The sequence below is a fragment of the Clupea harengus genome, chromosome 22 (genome assembly GCF_900700415.2).
Source record: "Clupea harengus chromosome 22, Ch_v2.0.2, whole genome shotgun sequence".
Taxonomy (NCBI): domain Eukaryota; kingdom Metazoa; phylum Chordata; class Actinopteri; order Clupeiformes; family Clupeidae; genus Clupea; species Clupea harengus.
In genome coordinates this window covers 24534461-24558607 of record NC_045173.1, presented here as the reverse complement: position 1 = coordinate 24558607, position 24147 = coordinate 24534461, and the positions used below count along the sequence as shown (strand labels likewise).

At 41.7% G+C, this 24147-nt stretch overlaps 3 protein-coding genes across 3 annotated transcripts; 1 reads left to right on the top strand and 2 right to left on the bottom strand.

Moving 5' to 3' along the window:
- Positions 1–1102: 1102 nt before the first annotated feature.
- Positions 1103–3793, bottom strand: LOC105912787 (complement C1q-like protein 2). Its single transcript, XM_031559396.2, has 3 exons — positions 3790–3793; positions 1494–1616; positions 1103–1383 (listed from the first exon to the last, which is right to left on the bottom strand). The coding sequence occupies exons 1-3, from the start codon at positions 3791–3793 to the stop codon at positions 1103–1105; spliced, it is 408 nt and encodes a 135-aa protein (XP_031415256.1).
- Positions 3794–5193: 1400 nt separating this feature from the next.
- On the top strand, positions 5194–8001 carry LOC105892123 (uncharacterized protein K02A2.6-like). Its single transcript, XM_031559927.2, has one exon. It carries the CDS (start codon positions 5518–5520, stop codon positions 7489–7491), a length of 1974 nt encoding a protein of 657 aa, XP_031415787.1. The 5' UTR covers positions 5194–5517; the 3' UTR covers positions 7492–8001.
- A 14523-nt stretch (positions 8002–22524) lies between these two features.
- On the bottom strand, positions 22525–23882 carry LOC116218430 (complement C1q tumor necrosis factor-related protein 3-like). Its single transcript, XM_031560099.2, has 4 exons — positions 23828–23882; positions 23546–23611; positions 23126–23248; positions 22525–23015 (listed from the first exon to the last, which is right to left on the bottom strand). The coding sequence occupies exons 2-4, from the start codon at positions 23586–23588 to the stop codon at positions 22735–22737; spliced, it is 447 nt and encodes a 148-aa protein (XP_031415959.1). The 5' UTR covers positions 23589–23611; positions 23828–23882; the 3' UTR covers positions 22525–22734.
- Positions 23883–24147: the final 265 nt, after the last annotated feature.

The window sequence follows — 24147 nt, the reverse complement described above, 5'->3', positions numbered from 1 at the left end:
AGTGTTCTCTATATAAGCACCTGTAGACGTTTTAATAGTAAAATTTGTCATGCTTTCATCCTTTTATGATTGAGTAAGAATGCCTTGCCCGGCCACACACAAAGAAGTGAAACACAGTGGAAAGGAAGGTGCCGTGTTGATATTATGTAAGAAACAAATTCAACTAATTTCCCCTTTAGCTAGCTGTCTGTTCTGTGTGTGCACTCAAAAACACAAAGCTTTGAAGGGAGGCGTGAATTCCATTGGCTTTTGAGTTCAAATATAAATGATCTTTCGCCAGAATCAAGGATTCTATCAGTGCTTAATACCAGGAGAATATGACTGAAATAGTTTCACAAATGTGTGATTCAACACTCACATCCCGCACTTTGGCAAACAGCTCTTCCAGCCCGTTACAGGATCTCACTAACATAAATCAGTCCCAGCAAACTGAAGTGTTTCCTACTGTCTGAGATGAGCACTTGCTAATCTCGGTTTAGTAGAATGCCATTTTGGTATGTGTGACAGTAGACGAGAGGCAGATGGCAGCAAACGACACCGTGGTTACAGAGATCATTGGTATATCTGCATTTCTCTCAGGAGTTCTACGATCCTTTCTTTGACCATAAGGAAATGAAAATGAATGCAAAGGGAATGTAACAAACAGATTAGACACATGTTAAGATGCTAGTGTAATTTATTGAGTAAATAATGTCTTCAGGATTTTTTTGATACATTTGTTCAGTTCAAACAACAATAACATGAGGATGTTATATGAAGTTTTTTTTAACGAAACATTCAGAATTTCATTATAATGGCAACAGAATATAAAGATTTTTTTTTTTTTTCAAAACACAAGTGTAACCAAATATTTTGGTGATACACTGCTACCAGCTTGTTTGGAGTGTAAAGTATGAAATTTAGCTGGTTTTCAAATAGTTAACTACTCATACAGCATCTTTATTGCAGTGACATGCTGAACTATAAGAGAGGCCTACAGTCTGTAATCATTCAAATAATTTATCCTTACTGACTTACCATAGAACTACTGATTCAATAAGATCATGTTAACCCCACACACCAGAAACAGAGTGAAGACATCAAAAGAGCAGACATTGCCATTTTACAGTGGAAACAGCAAATGGCCAATGAATGTGCTGTGGTCATTTTGATTATCAAAAATCCAGGTGTTTGCCCTAAGCCGCATGTACACGTGGTCTCCCTTCTCTAGCTGCAAGTTCATCCCATTGGTTGCGGTCTCATAGCGATTACCTGCAGCATGATTGTACACTGTCACCATCTGATGGCCGTTCTTCATTAGTCTGAGACCCATGGGCTTGCTGGAGACATTATGACCAGAGAAGCTGAAGTAGTAGACTCCTTTCACTGGTGCAGTGAAGATACCTGTGACCATCAGAACAGCACATAATGAATAATCCAAAACAGGGCTGCATCCTAATTACATTGCTAATCTCAGTCAGGTGCTAACTAGCAGCAAATTGTAATACATATACCTGTTGCTGGGTTGTAGGCATTCCCAGCATTGGCAAAAACGTCCTTGTAAACCAGGGTAATCTCAGTGTTATATGGACCCTGAATTCCACGAGGTCCCAGTGATGCTCCAAATGCTACTTGCTCTGAAACACAAAGTAAATCATGAATGCTTTGGGCACTTCAGATCAAGTCAAAATAGCTGTGTAGTGTACTTGTCTACCTATTACCATATGTTGTAATTGTGGAGAACTCATTATTGATCAAGCTGTGTTAATATGTCTGGCATTCATTAAACCATTTAGCGAAAACTGTTATATTTGACCTATTTTACCAGTAACTGTTGTGCCAGGTGTAAATGGGGCATTTATAAAGCTGTGTTAAAATGTCTGTTTTGCTAAAACTGATATATTTTACCTATACTAAAAACATCTTTGCTATGGGATGCTGCTGTAGTCTCTCCAGACTCTCCATCTGATCTACTTGTAGAAACCCTCACGACACCTACTCACCTCCACCACACTGTCATACACTTATTCTACCCCATACTCTGTGCAAGCATTTTCCTCCAATGTAAATAATCAACATCGTTTTTTGTTCCATTAATTGACTTACCTTTGCAATAGAAACCTTACGAGCACACTGTATACCCACCAAGCTGTTCTGCAATACTTGAAAGCTCTCTCCCCACCCCCCCACCAATTTTGTATATAACATTATATACAATGTTATGTTTGTATGTAGAGTGTACATTGACCACATGTGTGCTAGCATGCTCATCCTGATACATGTATGATTTACTCTGCCATGTTCCTGATTGTTTCCCCTCTCCTTCTGCCACAAGTTCATCAGTGACAACTGTGCTGTTGTTGGGGTTTGGTTCTGTTTTAGGACTAGGTCTTACAATCCCTGGTTGATTTGCACTCCTGAGATGTGAAGTGGGTTGACGCAGACATGCAAGGTGTTTCCGGGTAAGAGTCATGGTGCTGTCTGTGGGACAAAAGGGTTAGAAAGCCTCAGTGGAGTCATCAGGTGGGCACCCTCCTTCTCCGGTGTTTCGATGATAGGCCCACAACACCTCCAGAGGGCTCATCGGCAACACCTAGCGTCCCAGATGTGCCCCCCTCTGCTTTAACCCTTCTGCGCCACAGATGCTATTTTGGGGCCCAGGTGGCGTCTCTCCTCTTCACCCACAGCCACCGGCTTGCCCATTCAGCAGGCAAGTCCGTTAGCTTTTACCTACATAGCCCACTAAGATGTGTGTGTCTGCCATGATTTGGTAAGTCTCGCTGTTAATAACAAGTACTTAGACATATACATACATTTCAAAGGGAACAGGAAATGGTGTATAAAAACAAATCTTACCAAGCAAACCTGTCAGACCTGTATCATCTGAGCCTGGAGGGCTGGCTGGAGGCCTGGGAACTGACAACAATCTTGTCAGGACGGAAATCTTTGGATGGTTAGTTGTTGTTAGATTGTGCCTCTAACAACATTTCAGAACTCCTTCAAATTGTTCCATTTGGTTGAGTTTCTCACACCCCTGCTGGTGTTCTTATCTCTATCACTTGTCTCTGGTTTTCTACCTGTGCTTTTCTATGTAAGGGTTAAACTAAGGGCAGGAAAATAGATTTAGTGTGATTGCATTAGAAGATGATTTCTTTGTCATGTTTGGGTTCATTTGAATGGTCTCCCGTTGGGTGGTAAAGTGGTCACAGTCCTGCAGCGGAATACATTAGTCTTAACATGGATCTTAACATGTACCTGACAAACAAATTGTCAGGTCAAAGTTGTGCTGAGCTTATGTTCATTATCAAAAATCCAGTCATAGGCACCTGTGTATGTGCACCTGATCTCCCGGCTCCAACATCCGATTCATCCCCAAAGATGGAGTAGTAAACTCCTCTCACTGGCACTGTGAAGATACCTGTGACCTACCCAACAATGCTGAAAATATTGCTCTTGGATCATGCCTGGAACTCAGTGTTTCAGAAACTCCAGTATGATCACAGAAATATACGTGTGAATAAGAGTATTTATTAGGATTGTTCTTGTATGGGGCGCCGTTTGTAAAATGTTGCACGTTCGAAAATCCTGCTCAGTTTTGGTACATTTAGCATTTTCATATGGAGAAAAAAAAGCATGACTGTGATGTATTGGTAATAGCATTGACACACCACACCAGTGTAGAACTATAACCAAATGTGGTCGGTCGTCACTCAGAGTTGTCTTGCATACTGATGCTATATAATAGTGAATAAGTACACTATAGTTGACTAGGAAAGTCATTACAAATTGGCGACGAGAAAGGTAACCTACTCATGCCGTCGGATGAGGAAGAGAGAGACGTGATTGAGCCCCAACGCGATATTCAAGAGGGAACGAATGCGAAAATGGCAGCGCTCATCGGACACATTGATGCCTTCGATGAAGCCACGGAGCAATGGTCGACATATGTCGAGAGGTTTGAACATTTTGTCAGTGCTAATGATGTCCTTCAAGCGAAACTTGTGGCTGTGTTTTTGAGTGTAATGGGAGCCACTACGTATGGATTGCTGCGTAGCTTGCTAGCTCCTGCTAAACCAGCAACTAAAACATTCAAGGATATAGTGGACACTCTAAATGCTCACTTTTCTCCGAAGCCCATTATTATTGCGGAAAGATTCCGTTTTCACAAACGTAATCAGGAGGAGGGGGAGAGTGTTGCGCAGTATGTGGCTGTTCTGAAGAAGCTCTCAGAACATTGTGATTTTGGCGCTTATTTGCTGGATGCTTTGAGGGATAGACTTGTGTGTGGACTAAGCAATGAAAATGTTCAAAGGAAACTTTTGACTGAGGAAATGCTCACATTCCAGCGTGCTGTAGACACTGTAATGTCGATGGAAGCTGTAGCAAAAGAATCTCAGCATTTGAAAAGTTCGCTGAAAGTGCACGCTGTGTCGTTCTCATCGCCACAAGGGGGCGACAAATGCTTTCGATGCGGCAAGACAAATCACAACGAACGGGATTGCTACTTTAGGGAGCAGCAATGCCACAATTGCACGAAAACAGGCCACATTGCTCGTTTATGTAAAAAGAAAAGGAGTGATCAGAAATACACAAAGCAAAGATATGAGGCAAAAATGAAACACAAGCATGGAACTGCTAGGACAGGAAAAATGAATAAGGTTGAGGCCAACTCATCTGAAAGTGAAGGGGATTCTGATTCAGACTCTGAATTAAGATTGCACATGGTTTCAGCAGTAGTTAGCGACACTGAGGCAGTGATGGCAGTAAGAAAAGGCAATGCAGCATCTTCAGCTTGACACTGGAGCAGCTGTGTCTTTGATTTCACTGGAGCTTTACAAAGCCAAATTCGCCCCGATACGTTTGCGCAAGACTGATGTAGTGTTGAAAACATACACAGGAGAGTTGCTGCTTCCCGAGGAAATGTTGAAAGTATGGGTGAAATTGAATAAACAGAAAGTTCGATTGCCCTTATATGTTGTGAAAGGGAATGCACCACCACTGTTTGGTCGTGAATGGCTAAGGAACATAAGGCTGGACTGGCGTGAAATCAAGACTGTGAAAACATTGCCCAAAGCCAAGGAGACTCTTAAAGACATCCTAAATCACCATGAAAACGTTTTCAGTGAAAATTTAGGAACTCTAAAAGGCTTTCAAGCTTCGCTGACACTTAAACCGGATCAACAGCCCAAGTTTTGTCAAGTGCGTGTAGTCCCATACGCATTAAGACCAAGAGTAGAAGCGGAAATTGAACGATTGCTCCAACAGGGAGTGATCTCCCCAGTTCAATTCAGTGATTGGGCGACCCCCATTGTCCCTGTCATTAAGAAGAATGGTGGCGTGAGAATTTGTGGGGATTTCAAAGTCACAGTAAATCCAGCTTTATGCGTTGAACATTATCCAATACCTCGCATTGAGGATTTGTTTGCATCGCTGTCTGGAGGACTTCGTTTTAGCAAACTGGATCTATCACAGGCTTATCTGCAGGTGCCTGTGAGTGAAGACTCGCGGAAATATCTCACCATCACCACTCACAAGGGCATGTTTTGCTTCAATCGCTTACCATTCGGAATTACATCTGCACCCTCAATTTTTCAAAAGATCATGGACCAAGTGCTACAAGGGCTCCCCAATGTTCACTGCTTTCTTGATGACATCCTCGTCACAGGCCGAAATGATGCCCATCATCTGGAAAACCTGGAGGCCGTACTCAGTCGGTTGGAAAAATTCGGACTAAGAGTCCAAAAGGAGAAGTGTGAGTTTTTCAGAGACTCTCTAGAGTACCTAGGCCATATCATTGATGCAACAGGACTTCACAAGTCACCTGACAAAATGTGTGCCATTGTGGATGCTCCATTGCCAACCAACACAAGCCAGTTGCGCTCTTTTCTAGGACTCATTAATTACTATGCACGCTTTGTTCCGAATCTGTCCACGCTTCTCCACCCTTTAAATGGTCTACTGCACAAAGACATTAAGTGGGAATGGTCAAAGGAATGTGATGAGGCATTTCGCAAGGCAAAAGAGCAGCTCTCTAGCAAGAGCAATTTGACCCATTATGATCCACAACTTCCTGTGATTCTGGCCTGCGATGCCTCGCCTTATGGAGTTGGAGCGGTCATTTCCCATCGAATGCCAGGTGGTAAAGAAAGACCCATAGCCTTCGCTTCTAGAACGCTGAGCAAAGCTGAGCAAAACTACGCCCAAATTGAACGAGAAGCCTTGGGAATAATTTTTGGAGTCAGGCGTTTTCACTCTTATCTGTATGGACGGCACTTCATTTTGCTCACAGATCACCGTCCTTTAACGACCATACTGAGCCCTAGCAAGGCAATTCCTTCAATGGCTGCAGCGAGACTGCAGCGATGGGCACTCATACTAGCAGCACATAACTATACTATCAAGTACAGACGTGCTGCTGACCATGGCAACGCTGACGGTTTGTCTCGCCTGCCGCTTCCTGTGCAACATAAGGAAAAACCAGGGACAATTGACACGTTCCTTGTTAACCACCTAGAATGTCTACCAATTCGCTGTACTGATGTAAGAAGAGAAACCAGGTCGGATATCACACTTTCACAAGTCATGGAGATGGTGTCAACTGGCCGTTTTCCGGCCACCAAAGGCTCTGACAGTAGCCTGATGCCATATCTAGTACGGAAGGATGAGCTGACAACGAGTCAGGGCTGCCTCCTGTGGGGTAATAGAGTAATTGTGCCTCCAAAGTTGCGTAAACAGGTGTTAGAGGAACTTCATACAGGGCACCTCGGAGTGGTTAAGATGAAAGCCGTGGCGCGAAACTACGTGTGGTGGCCGGGCCTCGATGCTCAAATCGAGGAGAAATGCAAGACCTGCTTGCCGTGTCAGCGCACGCAGAAAACACCATGCCTCACTCCTCTTCACCCATGGCCATGGCCCACAGCCCCATGGCAGCGTATTCACGTTGATTTTGCTGGCCCATATGAGGGGCGCATGTTTCTCGTAGTGGTCGACGCCCACTCCAAGTGGCCAGAGGTCATCTTAATGGAAGCAACCACTTCAGCGAAGACTATCCAGGCATTAAGAGGTCTGTTCAGCCACTATGGAGTACCAGAGGTGCTTGTCAGTGATAATGGGCCACAGTTCACATCTGAGGAGTTTGCCACCTTTTTAAAGTCAAATGGCATTAAGCATGTGCGCTCGGCTCCTTTTCACCCGGCAACGAACGGTCTGGCTGAACGCTTTGTACAGACTTTTAAGCATTCTCTTAAATCATCAAAGGGAACTTCATCAGTTCAGAGGCGACTGGATGCTTTTCTGCTTCAATATAGGAACACTCCCCATTCAACTACTCAGGAAGCACCAGCCATGCTGTTTTTACACCGCAAGCTTCGCACTCGTCTGGATCTGCTGAAACCGAGTGTGGCTGCGGTGGTGGATCAGGCACAAGACGCCCAGCGCAGTTACCGAGCTGTGCACTCTAAATCTAGGTCTTTCAGCGTCGGCGATCCAGTCCTGGTCCGGGATTACCGGTAGGGGGAGGAAAAGTGGACACCAGGAACCGTTACATCTCAGGCTGGCCCAGTATCGTACCAGGTCAGTGTTGGATCAACACATAGGTGGAACCGGCATGCAGATCAAATGTTGTCTTGCCATCCCAACATCATCCAATCTCCAGTTGATGAACCACCGACACTCAGCACTGACAGCCTGCCAGACCCCTCCGACACAGGTAAAGAGCTGGAAGCCTCCATCCCAGTCAGGGAGGGGGACAATCCTCCATCAGGTCAGTCAGACATCGCCCCCACTGACACTCCAGCAACACCCCAACAGACACTTAGCAGGTTCCCGAGCCGGAACCGCAAACCACCAGATAGACTGACTCTTTAATCAACTGGTGAATGATTTGTTATCTGTTCAGTTAGAGAGTGTTGTCTCAAGCAAAGGGCAGAATAATCCCTTGACACACTCAAGGTGATGGGGCAGTCTACCCCGATCCTTAGTTTAGATATTTTGTTGGTCTGAGACATGTTGTGTATATAAGTTAAAAAACAAAAATGAATGATGTGATCAAAGATTGTTCTCAAGGAAACTTTGTCAAGTTTGGTTCTATGTTATTCCCTTAGATCTACTGCAGTTGATATAGTCGGTAATAGAATAAGTGGGGAGGAGTTGTGATGTATTGGTAATAGCATTGACACACCACACCAGTAGGGGATGCTATGCTATGTTTAATAGTAGATGTATGCATTAAGAAATAAACCAGTGTAGAACTATAACCAAATGTGGTCGGTCGTCACTCAGAGTTGTCTTGCATACTGATGCTATATAATAGTGAATAAGTACACTATAGTTGACTAGGAAAGTCATTACAATGACAATATTGAAATGTCACTTTTTCAAGCATTTAGAGATAAATTCATGTAAATTCATGCGATAACTTTTCCAAGGATCATTTTTGGCAGTAACACAAAGTTGTTAAATAATATAAATCTTTCATCTAAATGTTAATGTTAAATGTTAATGTAAATGTTAAATGTAAATGTTAAATATAAATGTAAATGTTAAATGTAAATGGTAAATGTAAATGTTAAATATAAACGTAAATGTTCGATGTTATATATAAATGTTATATATAAGTGTTAAATGTAAATGTTAAATGTAAATACAAATTTCAAATGCTGAATGTAAATGTTAAATGTAAATGTTAAATGTAAATGTAAATGTTAAATGTAAATGTAAATGTTCACTCTACATGTCAGACTTGACGACAGAACATGCGTGTTGAAACCGGATATCGTCACTTTACTCCGGTCTCTGGTTGGATAAAACTTGTCAACAGAAATGGACAATGACCTTTGATTTATTCTTTAGGAACCATGCCGATGCCGGACTTTTAATGTTGTGTGACGTTGTTGAAGTTCAAGTTCAACATTAATAGCGATTGAATTACCCTTGTGTCGTATAATCGCTAGCGGTAAATAAACGTTAATAACTTGAATGACTGATTATGGATATATTTTACACATCACAAACACACGTAATCGATGGGTTTTGGGGGAAATTAGGTAATTGGTTAGCTTAAATTGCAGTATCTTAGGCGAGCTAATTGACCTGGCTAGCTATAGCGGAATTAACAGTGCTAGCTTTGTGTTTGGTCATATAGCTTCGTAAAAGTTCGGTTAACAAGTCACTTGTGTGTTTAGTTGTATGACTTCGTAAAAGTTCGGTTAACAAGTCAATTGAGCATTAAGCCACCTGACTATAATGGGTCTATTCATATTAGCATGCTGACGTTATACTTATTAGCAGCGAGGCTAGCTAGCTACTATGTGTTCCAATGGATTGTTGGTCTAAGTCAGACCTGGGCAAAGTGCGGCCCAAGGGCAATTTGCGGCCCGTTGGCTGTCCCTGTGCGGCCCGCGGAGGTCAATTGTAAATTAGGAATCAAACGTAAATACCTGTACTTATTATACGGCTCTTCAGAATGTTCCAAAAAGTTCCGTTGATTTGAATGGGCCATCCTAACGTTCACAGGTCTGTAATTTCTTTATATTCACTGCTGCGAAAAATGTATGACTGCTGTCATTGGCAACAGGTTTTGTGCTTCACATCTGCACATCTTTCATATCATTCCGCAACGCAAGTAGTCCGGTCATTTAACGTAACTGAAAGTCATTGAAACTTGAAGTCAGAAGGTGGGTTGCTTGCGTCGCATTTGCGTGAAGAACTAAACGGCAACAAAATCATTAAAAAGAGGTATTTTGGAGAAATGTCTTCTATTGTTTTGGCAAGTAACCGTATAATAAGCGGGATATTTTTTTTATTTCCGTAGACCTACATTCGTGCGTGTGGGCGTGCCTGCGACCATTTGCGCTGATAAAAATTGATATTACTATACATTTTTAGACTTATACTATTGCATTGAAAGCTTGCTCTCGTGTGTGTGTGTGTGCCATGTCTATTGATCGTCTGGGAACACCTTTAATACTGCAAAAACATGCTCATTTTCAAAATCGTTTTGGTAAATGTTGATTAAATGTTGATTAAATAATGTTGGCGTTTTTATTATGCCTGCACCAAAAAAAATGTATAGCCTAAATGTAACATCTACTCTTACCAGTAGCAGTTAATCAAAACCATACAATTTAATGTTTTTTTATGAAGAGATTATTATTGAGCAGAATTTAGTTCAGCCTATTGGTCCGGCCCTCCACAACTCATCTCATGTGGCCCCTTGGGGAAATGAATTGCCCACCCCTGGTCTAAGTGTTAGCTTCAGTTAAGTCCTACAATACTCTGCAACATTCGTGTACCACATGAACAACTAACCGAGTCAATGTAGACATAGGTTAACAAGTCACTTGTGTGTTTAGTTGTATGACTTCGTAAAAGTTCGGTTAACAAGTCAATTGAGCATTAAGCCACCTAACGTTATACTTATTAGCAGCGAGGCTAGCTAGCTACTATGTGTTCCATTGGATTGTTGGTCTAAGCGTTAACTGAAGCTAAGACCTACGTGTACCACATGAACAACTAACCGAGTCAATGTAGACATATAAAAAGTTGTGTAGATAGCTTTATTCACATAAGCCGTATAACTTCACAAAAATAATAATAATTTAAAGAAAACCGATCGTTTGCATGTCAGGCGATCAACACAACTTCTCAACTAAAAAGTAAAGGTCCTAATCAAACGGAGTAAAGTGACGACTTCCGGTTTCAACACGCATTCCTTAGGAAATGCGTTTTCCCTGCCGACACACACTACAAGGGATACCTTGCGGGCAAAAGCGAAGATGTCGACCAACAGTGGACATCGTCGAGCAGTGCAGCCTACTCAATTACGATCGCCATCAAACACAGTTCATACCACAAAAGCCAGACAGAGATATCTAGAAAAAAATTACATTTTGGTAACCTGTGATCCCTTTACTGCACCCGCTGATATTTGTATTTCTATAACGTCGTAGAAGTCCCTGCCTGAGCTCCAGTTTGGAGATATTTACATCTATCTAGAAAATCCGTCCCCCTACACACCTCAAAAACTGAAAGCCTACCAAAAGCACAGATAGTAATTTAACTTTCAGAAGGGGATGGGTTCATAACAATGTCGTCTGGAAGGTGAAAACTAATAAACATCTTCATTATCAGAGCAAAGATGATTGCCATTTAATAGCTAGCTACCAGCTAGCGAGCTACATGCTGTTAACTAGCAGCCTTTAGCCTACCCAACACTGTTCTTTATCATTTGACACAATTTCCTGGTTAACACAAGTACAACCACCTGGTCTGGCGAATGACAACTGAAATTATCTTCCCAAGTATTTTCTACTGGCATTGTAGTATTACCAGTTGGATGACAAAATACAGTAGCCTAGCCTACTTGCTTAGGTACTCGTCGCATTCTCAGAGCAGAAACCGGGTAATCCAATTTTAATCGTGTTGATGCTTTGTTTCTTGACTTTATTTCTTGATCTATTCCCGTTTTAGGTAGTTATTCTGATAAATGAGGCGACTGAAACAGGGTTACTGCTTTTATTTCAAGCTCCAAAAATAAGGCTACTTTACTGCCTGCAGACGTCTACAATCAGCTGGAAACAGCCGGGCTTGTCTCCTCGCCGATTGGAACAGCCAACCGAGCAACAACTGTCTGGCATTTTACTACCTATGTCAGACAATTTTAAAGCGGATATATTAAATAATCTTGAATGAAAGATGGTCAGTTGCTGTATAAATTCCAGTGGTAGACAGCTGTGGAGTGTATTTCTTGCCCGCAAGCTGGTAATTCTGACGTGACGTGAAAACTATGAAAGCCAATTACCATAAATATTGTAAGGTTCAGTCTTCAAATCTGACGTGACGTGAAAACTATGAAAGCCAATTACCGTAAATATTGTAAGGTTCAGTCTTCAAATCTGACATGTAGACTGAACATTTAACATTTACATTTACATTTACATTTACATTTAACATTTACATTTAATATTTACGTTTATATTTAACATTTACATTTAACATTTACATTTATATTTAACATTTACATTTAGATGAAACATTTATATTATTCAACAACTTTGTGTCACTGCCAAACAGTATCCTTACATGAATATCTCTCTAAATGTTTGAAAAAGTGACATTTGAATATTGCTGTGCTTTTTTCCCCATATGATAATGCTAAATGTACCAAAACTGAGCAGGGTTTTAGAACGTGCGACATTTTACAAACGGCGCCCCATATTCTTGTTGTTCTGGGACATCCTTTGTACATTTTTTTTACAAACTGGTACTAGTTATGAAGCCTCACACTGGTGCTCTCTGCAGACTTACTGTCAGAGTGGGCCCTACCTTGACTCCTCAGCTTGTCTAGTAGTATGATGAGGGAAGACAGAGTCTCTCTCAGCTCACCAGCCAGTTCACTTTCTTTGTCCTCTCTGGGCAGAGGGAAGGCTTGTTTGTCTAAAGCTGTGATATGTTAGGGGCCTTCTGTAGGAATATGGGTTGTGTGAATTAACACAGTGAAATGATTTTGACCCAGAGTGTTCTGGAAAACTATAGATAACTGTTATATTGTGCATTATCTGGACTCTGCTCCTCTAGCTGGTTCACGAGGAAAGACCCTCAATCTGCCTCGGCTGACACAGCTCTATCACCACCCAGTCAGCGACACAGTAGCTACTGTTGGCCAAACCTGGAGCTCGAACTTACACTGTAATGGGCTAGGCTTAGACAGGGCTTGCAGGTGCATTTACACTGTACTGAGCTAGGCTTAAACAGGGCTTAAACAGGTGCATTTACACTGTAATGGGCTAGGATTAAACAGGGCTTAAACAGGTGCATTTATACTGTACTGGGCTAGGCTTAAACAGGGCTTAACCAAGAGCATTTACACTGAATTCCAGCTGAATGGTCAGGACCAGAGGTCCAAGACCTGGTTGGTCACATGGCCCATAGTAAATGCATCAGGACCTCTTGCTCTGGTTCTTGTAGCCCAGTGCAAAGTTGCTGGTCTTGAGTTCCTGGGCTTAAAGCCCAAATTGTAGACAGAGCTATCAAGGCTTTTCCTCACTCACTTCTCCCCCTCCGGCACCACCTGCTTGCTTGAGGACGCTGGTCTCCTGGTCGTCTCCTCCTTCACTCGTCCTCTGTGCCCCAAACAGACGGTAGAGCAGAGCAGCAGCAGCAGCAGCACAGACTGTCTTTTAGTGTTGGCACCTGAGATGGCTGTGCAGTAGCATGCTATATTGTCTTAACTTTCCAGGTTTTGAAGGAGGTATGTGAGGTAGGCAGCGGAAAGTTTGTGAAGAGCTTTAAGTGTCGATAATACGATTTCAAAGTGAATCCGTTGTGATATAGGGAGCCAGTGTACATTGGTAGTTATATGTATTTCCATATACCCAGCGGTGTGGTGGGAATCTTTAGTGGTGGAATGCTTCACCCCTCACCCATCATGGGCAAAGTGTGTGAATACACAGGGGTCACACTGGCAAGGGGCATTGACAGTCACCACCATAGGTTAGACTACCCATAAACTTCTTCTGATAACGGAGAAAACAGCTACGTGCTTTTCATACACAATGAAATTACAACTCATTTGAGCATCAGAATGTTTGAATGTTAGAAAACAAAACACTAGCCTGTGTTTGGTACACAGAGATTAGTGCTGCTTACTGATATCATACTTACCTAATGTTTATCTGTTGGACGGAGTGCAGTGCAACACAGAAACAACAAAAGGTATGAACCTTACAGTGACAGACGTGTTTTAGATTGATCACACATGTAGCATAGTCATTGTAGTCATTCAATTCACGCTCATTTCCATGGTTCCTCATTGTTTCCACAGCTGATTTAAAGTGAACTCTAACTACACTGGATGAATTTCATGATTTATGAAATCAAAATGAATATGATGATACTGATAATTTAATGATTTTTAATAAAGATATCACATGGATCTGTCTGACTGTCTCCTCTCGGTAGCAAGGACCATGGGGTGAGAAAGGGATCTGGAGTGAGATCCTATAGTATTTATCAGCCTCTACTGTCAGGCTTTCTCTGGGATTGAACCCGAGATGCTGGATGTGGGGAAGCAGCACTTAGCCCAGTGTGCTAATGAGAGGACCCAATGGCAGGATGATGTTCTCAATGGTTCTTTTATTGAGAAACAAGGATGCTTCAACAGCGAGAAACAAACACACAGAAGATAATCCAAACTCAGGAGATAATCCAAAAGCACAGAGGATATGAACAGGGCAAAAGGCCATAAACTAAACAAGATACAAAATGTAGCTTTCACAATAGCTACCTGATGAAGGCTTTAAGAAGCCGAAAGCGGTTAGGGACCGCAACGAGAGACAGAAGCGGTGTGAGAACCGCAACAAGACACCAACCGGAACTAGCTAAGACTAGCGGCACCTGAGTGCTTGCGATGGCTGCATGTCCTTGAGGAAAGACTTCTAACGACCCGATAAGGGCCACAGAGATTAGCCAGGTATTTATAGCACACAATGGGGAACAGGTGAGAACACAAATCACAATGGGGAACAGGTGAGGGAACATAACAGGAAACAGGTGAACACACAAATCAAATCAAAACAAATGCACATGTGCGAAAACAAGTCCATTTCTTTGTCCCTTGACCACCAGAGGCCGCCAATGTCCCAATACGTGGCAATTGGTGCCAGCATCGTGACAGTACCCCCTCTCTAAGGGCCGGCTTCCAGACGGCCCAAAGGCCATAAAACAACACTCCACATAGGGTGGGCGGAGGGGTCCACGGCACGGACGGGGGGACGACAGCTGGACAGGAGCCCAGGGTCAGGCGACTGGCCGGATGGACAGCCGAACAAGGGCAGCGTATCTGGTGGCCGACCAGGCGGGCGGCCAAACATGGGCCATGTGTCTGGTGGGCGGCCTGGCGGGCGACTCAGCAGGAGGAGAGTGTCTAGGATTCTAATCCCATACACTTTTTGTCAGATTCAGCTAATTGCTCCTCATGGTCCACTAGCTGTCGGGTTAAAAAAAATGCAGTGACCTGGCTCTGTAAACGGGAAACAAATCAAATGGCTCGGACTGCCATTCACTATTCCAGCCAAGAGACACATAATGCTGGACGGAGTGCACTGCAACACAGAAACAACAAAAGGCATAAACCGACCTGGTAGACAGACCTGTTTTAGATTGATCACACATGTAGCATAGTCATTGTAGTCATTCAATTCACGCCCATTTCCATGGTTCCTCATTGTTTCCACAGCTGATTTACAGTGAACTCCAACTACACTGGATACATTTCATGATTTATGAAAGCAAATTAAATACGATATGCTATTGCTATCTACGTTTTAAATACTTTTTAATAAAGATATCACATGGATCTGTCTGACTGTCTCCTCTCGGTAGCAAGGACCATGGGGTGAGAAAGGGATCTGGAGTGAGATCCTATAGTATTTATCAGCCTCTTCACTGAGCCTGACTGACAGCATACTGCTTTCTAATCTCAATCCATCAACCAACCGGTTTGCAAAACCAAAGCCTAGTTTTGTTTCCTCATGCTTTTCTTTTATTTGAATTCACTGTTTATTTATGAAACAGAGCATGACAGTATTATAAAAAACAGCAATAAATCACAATACTTCCATCCTCCCACCCCACCTACCCATCCCAACCTCAGACATGAATCACACATCTCATGGACCCAAAAATGACAGAAAGACCTATGAAAGTGTCAGGCTTTTCTCAGGGATTGAACCCGAGATGCTGGATCTGGGGAACCAGCGCTTAGCCCAGTGTGCTAATGAGAGGACCCAGTTGCAGGATGTTGAAAAAGGATTCTTTATTGCAAAACAGCGGTACTCCAAAACACAGGAGAGCAGTAGAAAATCCAAAAACACAGAAGATACGAATCCGGGGCAAAAGGCCATAAACTAAAGAAGCTACTAAAAGTGTAGCTATCAGCGGAACTACGCCCTAGCAGCGAGAGGCGATGCTTGAGAGCAACGCGACAAAAAGCAGTACGAGAACTGCACAGTGAACGAACCTTGAACTCGCGCTAGGCATAGCAAGGAAAACACTAACGACCCGATGAGGGCCACAGAGATTAGCCAGACAGGTGAGAGCACACAATGGGGAACAGGTGAGAACACAAATCACAATGGGGAACAGGTGGGGGCACACAAAGACAACAAAGGCACATGTGGACACAAATGAGTTCATGATGGCCACCAGAGGCCGCCAATGTGCCAAATGGTTGCCCGAAGTCGTGACAGAAAGTATAGTGGAAAAACAAAGCAAAATAAATCAAATAAAGGCACGACAGTAAAACATGTGAAGTGACCTCAAATATGATCACCCATCCATTCAGTGACCATCCTGGCACTCTTCTCCCACATCGGTGTTGTTGTAGCCTTAGCATTATGAATTCTAGCTGTAGAGAGTTCCATCAGTATAACATCATGAAAGTATGTCAACCATTTTTTAATGGGAAGTTTATGTGGGGGTAACCACCTCTGTATAATACGTTTTTTTTGCAGCTGTTAAGACTGCAAGCCAAACTCTACGCTGTTTCTCAGTGAACTTAATTTGTTTTCCTGCTTTTCTAAGACAGCCTGAATTCTCTGACTGCACTGTAAATGAGGCTAAGATGAGAACTCCTGAACAGAAACTCATCTCAGGCGTCCATGATGATGGAGAGTGCTTTGTCATGCTGGATGCTGGAGAGAGCATAGTTCAGCAATGACTTTAATCAAAATTGTAAACTAAAATGTAGCTGATGCTGTTAGAGTGAGTATGCTAGTTTAAATAGGAGAGTTTTAAGAGCTGTTCTGAATGTAGTCCAGTGCATGGATGTGAGGAGGAAGTCAGTTTCAGAGTTTGAGTGCAACATACAGGAAAGCCCAGGCATCCATTGTGGTGAGGTTGATGTCAAGTAGTGTCAGTAAACCTGTTGATGATGACCGCAGGGAACGGGAGGGAGTGCAGGTTTTGAAGGAGGTATGTGAGGTTGGCAGCGGAACGTTTATGAAGAGCTTTTAATGTCAGCATACTGCTCAATAAATCAACCAACCGGTTTGCATAGAATTTGGCCTACATTTTGTTTCCTGAATTCTCAGACAGGACTGTATATAAGGCTGGGATGTGAACTCCTGAGTGGAAACCCATCTCAGGCGTCCATGATGATGAAGAGTGCTCTGTCTGTGTTGCTGCTGCTGCTGTTCTGCTCTCTGTGTGGGGCACAGGGCCTAGGTAAGCGTGGAGACGTCCAGTTTTAGCTAAATGGTTTATTGAATGCCAGACATATTAACACAGCTTGATCAATAATGAGTTCTCCACAATTACAACATATGGTAATAGGTAGACAAGTACACTACACAGCTATTCTGACTTGATCTGAAGTGCCCAAAGCATTCATGATTTACTTTGTGTTTCAGACCAAGTAGCATTTGGAGCCTCACTGGGACATCATGGAGGTCAGGGTCCACATAACACTGAGATTACCCTGGTTTACAAGGTCGTTTCTGCCAATGCTGGGAATGCCTACAACCCAGCAACAGGTATATGTACTACAATTTGCTGCTAGTTAGCACCTGACTGAGATAAGCAATGTAATTAGGATGTAATTAGCCCTGTTTTGGATTATGCATTATGTGCTGTTCTGATGGTCACAGGTATCTTCACTGCACCAGTGAAAGGAGTCTACTACTTCAGCTTCTCTGGTCATAATCACTCCAGCAAGCCCATGGGTCTCAGACTAATGAAGAATGGCCATCAGATGGTGACAGTGTACAATCATGCTGCAGGTAATCGCTGGGAGACAGCAACCAATGGGATGAACCTGCAGCTAGAGAAGGGAGACCACGTGTACATGCGGCTTAGGGCAAACACCTGGATTTATGATAATAGCAATCACCACAGCACTTTCATTGGCCATTTGCTGTTTCCACTGTAAAATGGCAATGTCTGCTCTTTTGATGTCTTCACTCTGTTTCTGGTGTGTGGGGTTAACATGATCTAATTGAATCAGTAGTTCTATGGTAAATCAGTAAGGATAAATTATATGAATGATTACAGACTGCAGGCCTCTCTTATAGTTCAGCATGTCACTGCAATAAAGATGCTGTATGAATAGTTAACTATTTGAAAACCAGCAAAATTTCATACTTTACACTCCAAACAAGCTGGTAGCAATGTATCACCAAAATGTTTGGTTACACTTGTGTTTTGAAAAAAAAAAAATTCTTTATATTCTGTTGCCATTTTAATGAAATTCTGAATCTTTCGTAAAAAAAGACTACGTGTAACATCCTCAAGTTATTGTTGTTTGAACTGAACAAATGTATCAAAAAAATCCTGAAGACATTATTTACTCAATAAATTACACTAGCATCTTAACATGTGTCTAATATGTTTGTTACATTCCCTTTGCATTCATTTTCATTTCCTTATGGTCAAAGAAAGGATCTTAGTACTCCTGAGAGAAATGCAGATATACCAATGATCTCTGTAACCACGGTGTCGTTTGCTGCCATCTGCTTCTCGTCTACTGTCACACATACCAAAATGGCATTCTACTAAACCGAGATTAGCAAGTGCTCATCTCAGACAGTAGGAAACACTTCAGTTTGCTGGGACTGATTTATGTTAGTGAGATCCTGTAACGGGCTGGAAGAGCTGTTTGCCAAAGTGCGGGATGTGAGTGTTGAATCACACATTTGTGACACTATTTCAGTCATATTCTCCTGGTATTAAGCACTGATAGACTCCTTGATTCTGGCGAAAGATCATTTATATTTGAACTCAAAAGCCAATGGAATTCACGCCTCCCTTCAAGGCTTTGTGTTTTTGAGTGCACACACAGAACAGACAGCTAGCTAAAGGGGAAATTAGTTGAATTTGTTTCTTACATAATATCAACACGGCACCTTCCTTTCCACTGTGTTTCACTTATTTGTGTGTGGCCGGGCAAGGCATTCTTACTCAATCATAAAAGGATGAAAGCATGACAAATTTTACTATTAAAACGTATACAGGTGCTTATATAGAGAACGCTGTACCACACTGCAGTCCTGATAAAGCAATCAACAATCTAACAAACGTTTGGCCGTGGCCAAAAGCAACACAATTGTTATTGTATTGTCATTTATTCACCTCCTTCTGAGGGGCAGCTCAGGCAAAAAGGGCAAATGGGCTGTTGCCCAGGCAACTTCATCTTGATGATCTACACTCAACATTTGGGCTTGTTTTTTTATAAAAAGGTAAAGGGGATATCTGCACATTATTGCACTGTCCTAATACACACGTCCAGTTTTCCTGCATCACAACATAGCAAAGGTACAGACACACCAGCCTTACCCAGGTCCAGAAACCACATGCAAAGTGGATGGGTTGACTCCCAAGATGATCTTTTGTGAAATATCCAAGAAAATGGATGTACATCATTTCTAGCCCAAACTGGCCTGATACACATATATTTGTCTGGAACAGAGAGATTTCCCAGGTAGTGAACTACAACCTTGCCTGTCGTTGCCATCATCCATAAAACATAGTTGAAAGTTCAGAAATTCAGAAATTCAGAAACACTTTTGATGGCTTAGGTGACCTTTACAGTACTGCAACAACAGTGTATAGATCCACAGAGTTTGACAGCCAGTAGTTCAAAGGAGGATTGATCAGTCAGTTTAACAATCTTGTGCAACAGAGCAGTTAAACATCACCTCCTCTCCCAGAGGGACAGAATACACAGATGAAAACAAATCCTAACAGGGCTAAGATGTAAAAAAATCTTGTTTTGTTTATGGTCAGGAGTTTGGTTGGTGAGAGACTGAATGTTGTATAATCCAGGCAGTTAGAGTGCGGGTGTGCATCTGACCTGGGCAAAGTGGCTAGTAGGTTATACTGAAGACGGAACATGGGTCAAAGGTCATTAGGTGATGGCAATTTACAGAGCAGAGAGAGGGATAATCTTATGATCATTCTTGTTGAAAATGGTGTTAAATCTTAAATCTTAAATCTTAACTTACCTTAGGTTTGTCACTAAACCACATTCTTGGAACACTCCCCTTTTGTTTCCGTGAGTGGCACAGGCTGTGAACTATGTAGTTCCGTGTCCTTATTTTCACCCTATGAAAAGCTTTTACATCATGACATGCTGCAAGGCAAGGCAAGTTTATTTATGTAACACATTTCATTCACAGAGGCATTGTGCTTTAGCTACATAAAGAAAAGCAAAAGGAACTGAAACAAAGCAAATCGCCTCAGCGTGCAAATCAACAAAGGATGATATATTCAGTATACAGTATATACACACATAATAAGAAGTGATATTATTAAATTAAGAGAATATTATTAAATGAAAATATTGCTTCATTTGGGGCCCATCTTCTGGCAGTTTGTTCCAGTTGTATGCAGCATAACAGCTAAATGCTCCTTCACCATGTTAGATTAGCACTCTGGGCTCTACTAGCTGATCTGAATCCATGGATCTTAAGGCCCTACTCAGTTTTACATTTTTAAACTTATCAGAGTTGTATTCTGGGCCCAAACCATTCAGTGACTTATAGACTAGTGGTAGCACTTTAAAATCTATTTTGTGACTAATTGTATGTTAGGATTTTAGAACTGGAGTAATGTGCTCTGTTTTCTTGATCTTGTATAAAACTCTAGCATTTTGAATGAGCTGTGGCTGTTTAATGATTCTTGGGGGAAGACCAGTTAAGAGACCATGGCAGTAGTCCACCCTTCTAGAAATAAAAGCATGGATGACCTTCTCTTAGTTATTTTGGGACACCAAACCCTTGATTCTGTCTATATTTTTAAGATGATTTAAAGCTGTTTTGGGTGATTGCTTTCATACAGTTGGTACAAGTGATATCTGAGTCTATTAGAACTATTAGAATGAAGATTTCGGACTTGGTCTTTGTTTCTTAGAGCCCGAGGGTTGAGGTGTTGGTGACATAGCTATGGCCTTCATACACTGAACACTAGTACTCTCGTTTATGTACCCTTTCTTAACAGAGATAGAGCTTATTTGAACCTCAAGAGTGATCAGTAAGTCAAAGAAGACATAAAAATGATCAGAAAGGGTCCTTAGGTCCTTAATCACAACAGAAGAAATGTTGAGACCTTTAGAAGTAACCATATTTAAAGTGTGGCCTTGGGTGTGGGTAGTCTCTTTAACATGCTGCAAGAGACCAAAAGTGTCAAGAAGTGCAAAGAGTTCTTCGGTATTATTGTCCATGTTATTATCTATGTGGATGTGAAAATCTCCTGTTTAAAAAATGTTTTCAAAAATGTAGTTAACTGAAAGTAGTTCAGCAAAGTCATCGATCAGAGTATCCAGTCATGGCAAAACATATCAGTTATCTTTTTTCTTATCGCTGTCAAATGTAATATGTTGTGTTGTGTGGGTGTGACAGAATGACTGTTATGGCATACTGTCAAGTGATTTTCCCCACAAGGACAAACAAGTTCTAATCTTTGATGCTAAAGACTGCTGTACAAGGAACAAGGAAACATGATAACCCAGGAACAAGGAAGTGTTGTGTTGTGAATTGCACGTGTGTCTTCCTCACCTTGTAACAATGAAATATGACAACCAAGGAACATTAAAGTTGTTTTCTCCAAAAATACCATGCCTTGAAAAAATTGGATCATTTACATTTAGTCATTTAGCAGACGCTTTTGTCCAAAGCGACGTACAAGGGAGAGAACAGTCAAGCTAAGAGCAATAAAAAGCATGGTGTAACAATAAATACTACTTTACATGAGAATTAGAAAAACAACGACCTAGAAAAAAGTAAAAAGAAGTGCAGGAATGTAACTGCTGAAGTGCAAGTTAAGCGCTAGTCAGGTGCCAGTTAGGAGGGGAGGTGCTCTCTGAAGAGTTGGGTCTTCAAAAGCTTCTTCAAACTAAACAAGGTTTAAATTTTGTGGTATTATGTTTTAAGAGTGGTAACTACATTCTGGAATACATTAAATATACTGTGCACGTATAGGCAAAGATGCTTACAGCATAGAACTCATGCACAGTTAGAGTGAGCGAGAGAGCCAGGGAGAGAGAGGCTTGGTAGGTGCAGATGAGTAGGCCTATAACCCTGTGGTTTGAAAGATCATTTTGAGAATCTCAGTCTGTGGACCATGATACAGTACCTTTTTCTGTTGTTGTTTTATTCTGTTGGCCACTTGGGGATTAAACTGCACATTTTACGACTGTTTAGTGTCATAACATATCTTGTTCTTCAGGTATCTGTGTGTTCGCTGTTATTTTGTAGATAGTAACAGGTTTATTTAAATAGTTTATTATCTGATCAACAACACAATCATAATACATATACATATCTTTCATTTCATCCACTCAGGAGACAATTAGGGCTTACTGCATATAGCAACAGCATAATATTTCAACAATGCAAAAGTGAAGCCCATTCCCAGTATTCACATTCTTTAGTCAACGCACTCAATGTCACAGATATACATTACATGAAAATATATCAGTCATTAGTAAAAAAAAAAAACTTCCCTCATCAAAACATTTACTCATAATTGTATGGTATGTAACTTTGTAACTATGTCTGTAAGTTACTTAGTAAGCAGTGACACCTTCAATATCAAAATATCAAAAAGAAAAAAAAATGCCTTGGCTGACTTTGACACATCTACAGTGTGTGGTATCAAGGTATTTGTAATTTTCATTTTCTTGCTCTCAAACAATTAGAAGCTAACATGACCATTTAAAACAATACACACCGGGGTACAACAGGGTAGATAACCATCGTATTCTTACAGTGGAAACAGCAAATGGCCAATGAAAGTGCTGTGGTGATTGATATTGTCAACAATCCAGGTGTTTGCCCTAAGCCGCATGTACACGTGGTCTCCCTTCTCTAGTTGCAGGTTCATCCCATTGGTTCCGGTCTCATAGCGATTACCTGCAGCATGATTGTACACTGTCACCATCTGATGGCCGTTCTTCATTAGTCTGAGACCCATGGGCTTGCTGGAGACATTATGACCAGAGAAGCTGAAGTAGTAGACTCCTTTCACTGGTGCAGTGAAGATACCTGTGACCATCAGAACAGCACATAATGCATAATCCAAAACAGGGCTGCATCCTAATTACATTGCTAATCTCAGTCAGGTGCTAACTGGCAGCAAATTGTAATACATATACCTGTTGCTGGGTTGTAGGCATTCCCAGCATTGGCAAAAACGACCTTGTAAACCAGGGTAATCTCAGTGTTATATGGACCCTGATTTCCATGAGGTCCCAGTGATGCTCCAAATGCTACTTGCTCTGAAACACAAAGTAAATCATGAATGCTTTGGGCACTTCAGATCAAGTCAGAATAGCTGTGTAGTGTACTTGTCTACCTATTACCATATGTTGTAATTGTGGAGAACTCATTATTGATCAAGCTGTGTTAATATGTCTGGCATTCATTAAACCATTTAGCTAAAACTGTTATATTTTACCTATTTTACCAGCAACTGTTGTGCCAGGTGTAAATGGGGCATTTATAAAGCTGTGTTAAAATGTCTGTTTTGCTAAAACTGATATATGTTACCTATACTAGTAACTGTTGTGTGTTACCTGTCCTCCTGTGATCCTCCATTTGGCTCCTGAGGTCAGACATGGCATCTCTCAGGTCCCGCAGCCCTGGAAGAGAAATGAAAATGTGTTCACACACACACACACACACACAAACACACACACACACACACAAACAGACAACTCAGGTGCTATTAAAATTAATGTAAGATGTAGATGATGGATGTAATCGTTAAGAGAACTCCTTTCCGTAGTTCTATACTGGCTACATTCGTAGTCTTTGCTTGTACCCTGTGTACTACTAACTACTGTGTTGTGCTTTACCTTTAGTCTTCTGCTCCTCTATTTGTCTCACGAGAGAGGACACGGTCCCTCTCAGCTCCCTGTTCAGACCTGTTCAGCCCCGGTTTATATGCATTCTGATTTAAAATGCACTTACTTATTAACCAGGTAATGAAGGACATTGGAAGAGTAACTACCTAAGGTTAATCATTGTAGATCATGAACAGATCATACAAATGAAAGAAAGTGTACACAAAGACTTCCAAGAAACCAGAAACGGTTTGTTGACAAAAAATGATTTCTGATTAGATATCATTTCTGTGAGGGTGTAAGTTAGTGGGTAAATTGTCTATTCAATGTTT

Coding starts and splice junctions, on each gene's coding strand:
- LOC105912787 (XM_031559396.2), bottom strand. Junction 1,384..1,493: donor TGCCTACAACCCAGCAACAG/GTATATGTATTA, acceptor TGATGGTCACAG/GTATCTTCACTGCACCAGTG.
- LOC105892123 (XM_031559927.2), top strand. CDS start 5,518: ATGTTTTGCTTCAATCGCTTACCATTCGGAATTACATCTGCACCCTCA.
- LOC116218430 (XM_031560099.2), bottom strand. CDS start 23,588: ATGTCTGACCTCAGGAGCCAAATGGAGGATCACAGGAGGACAG. Junction 23,249..23,545: donor GGAGGATCACAGGAGGACAG/GTAACACACAAC, acceptor TTTGTGTTTCAG/AGCAAGTAGCATTTGGAGCA. Junction 23,016..23,125: donor TGCCTACAACCCAGCAACAG/GTATATGTATTA, acceptor TGATGGTCACAG/GTATCTTCACTGCACCAGTG.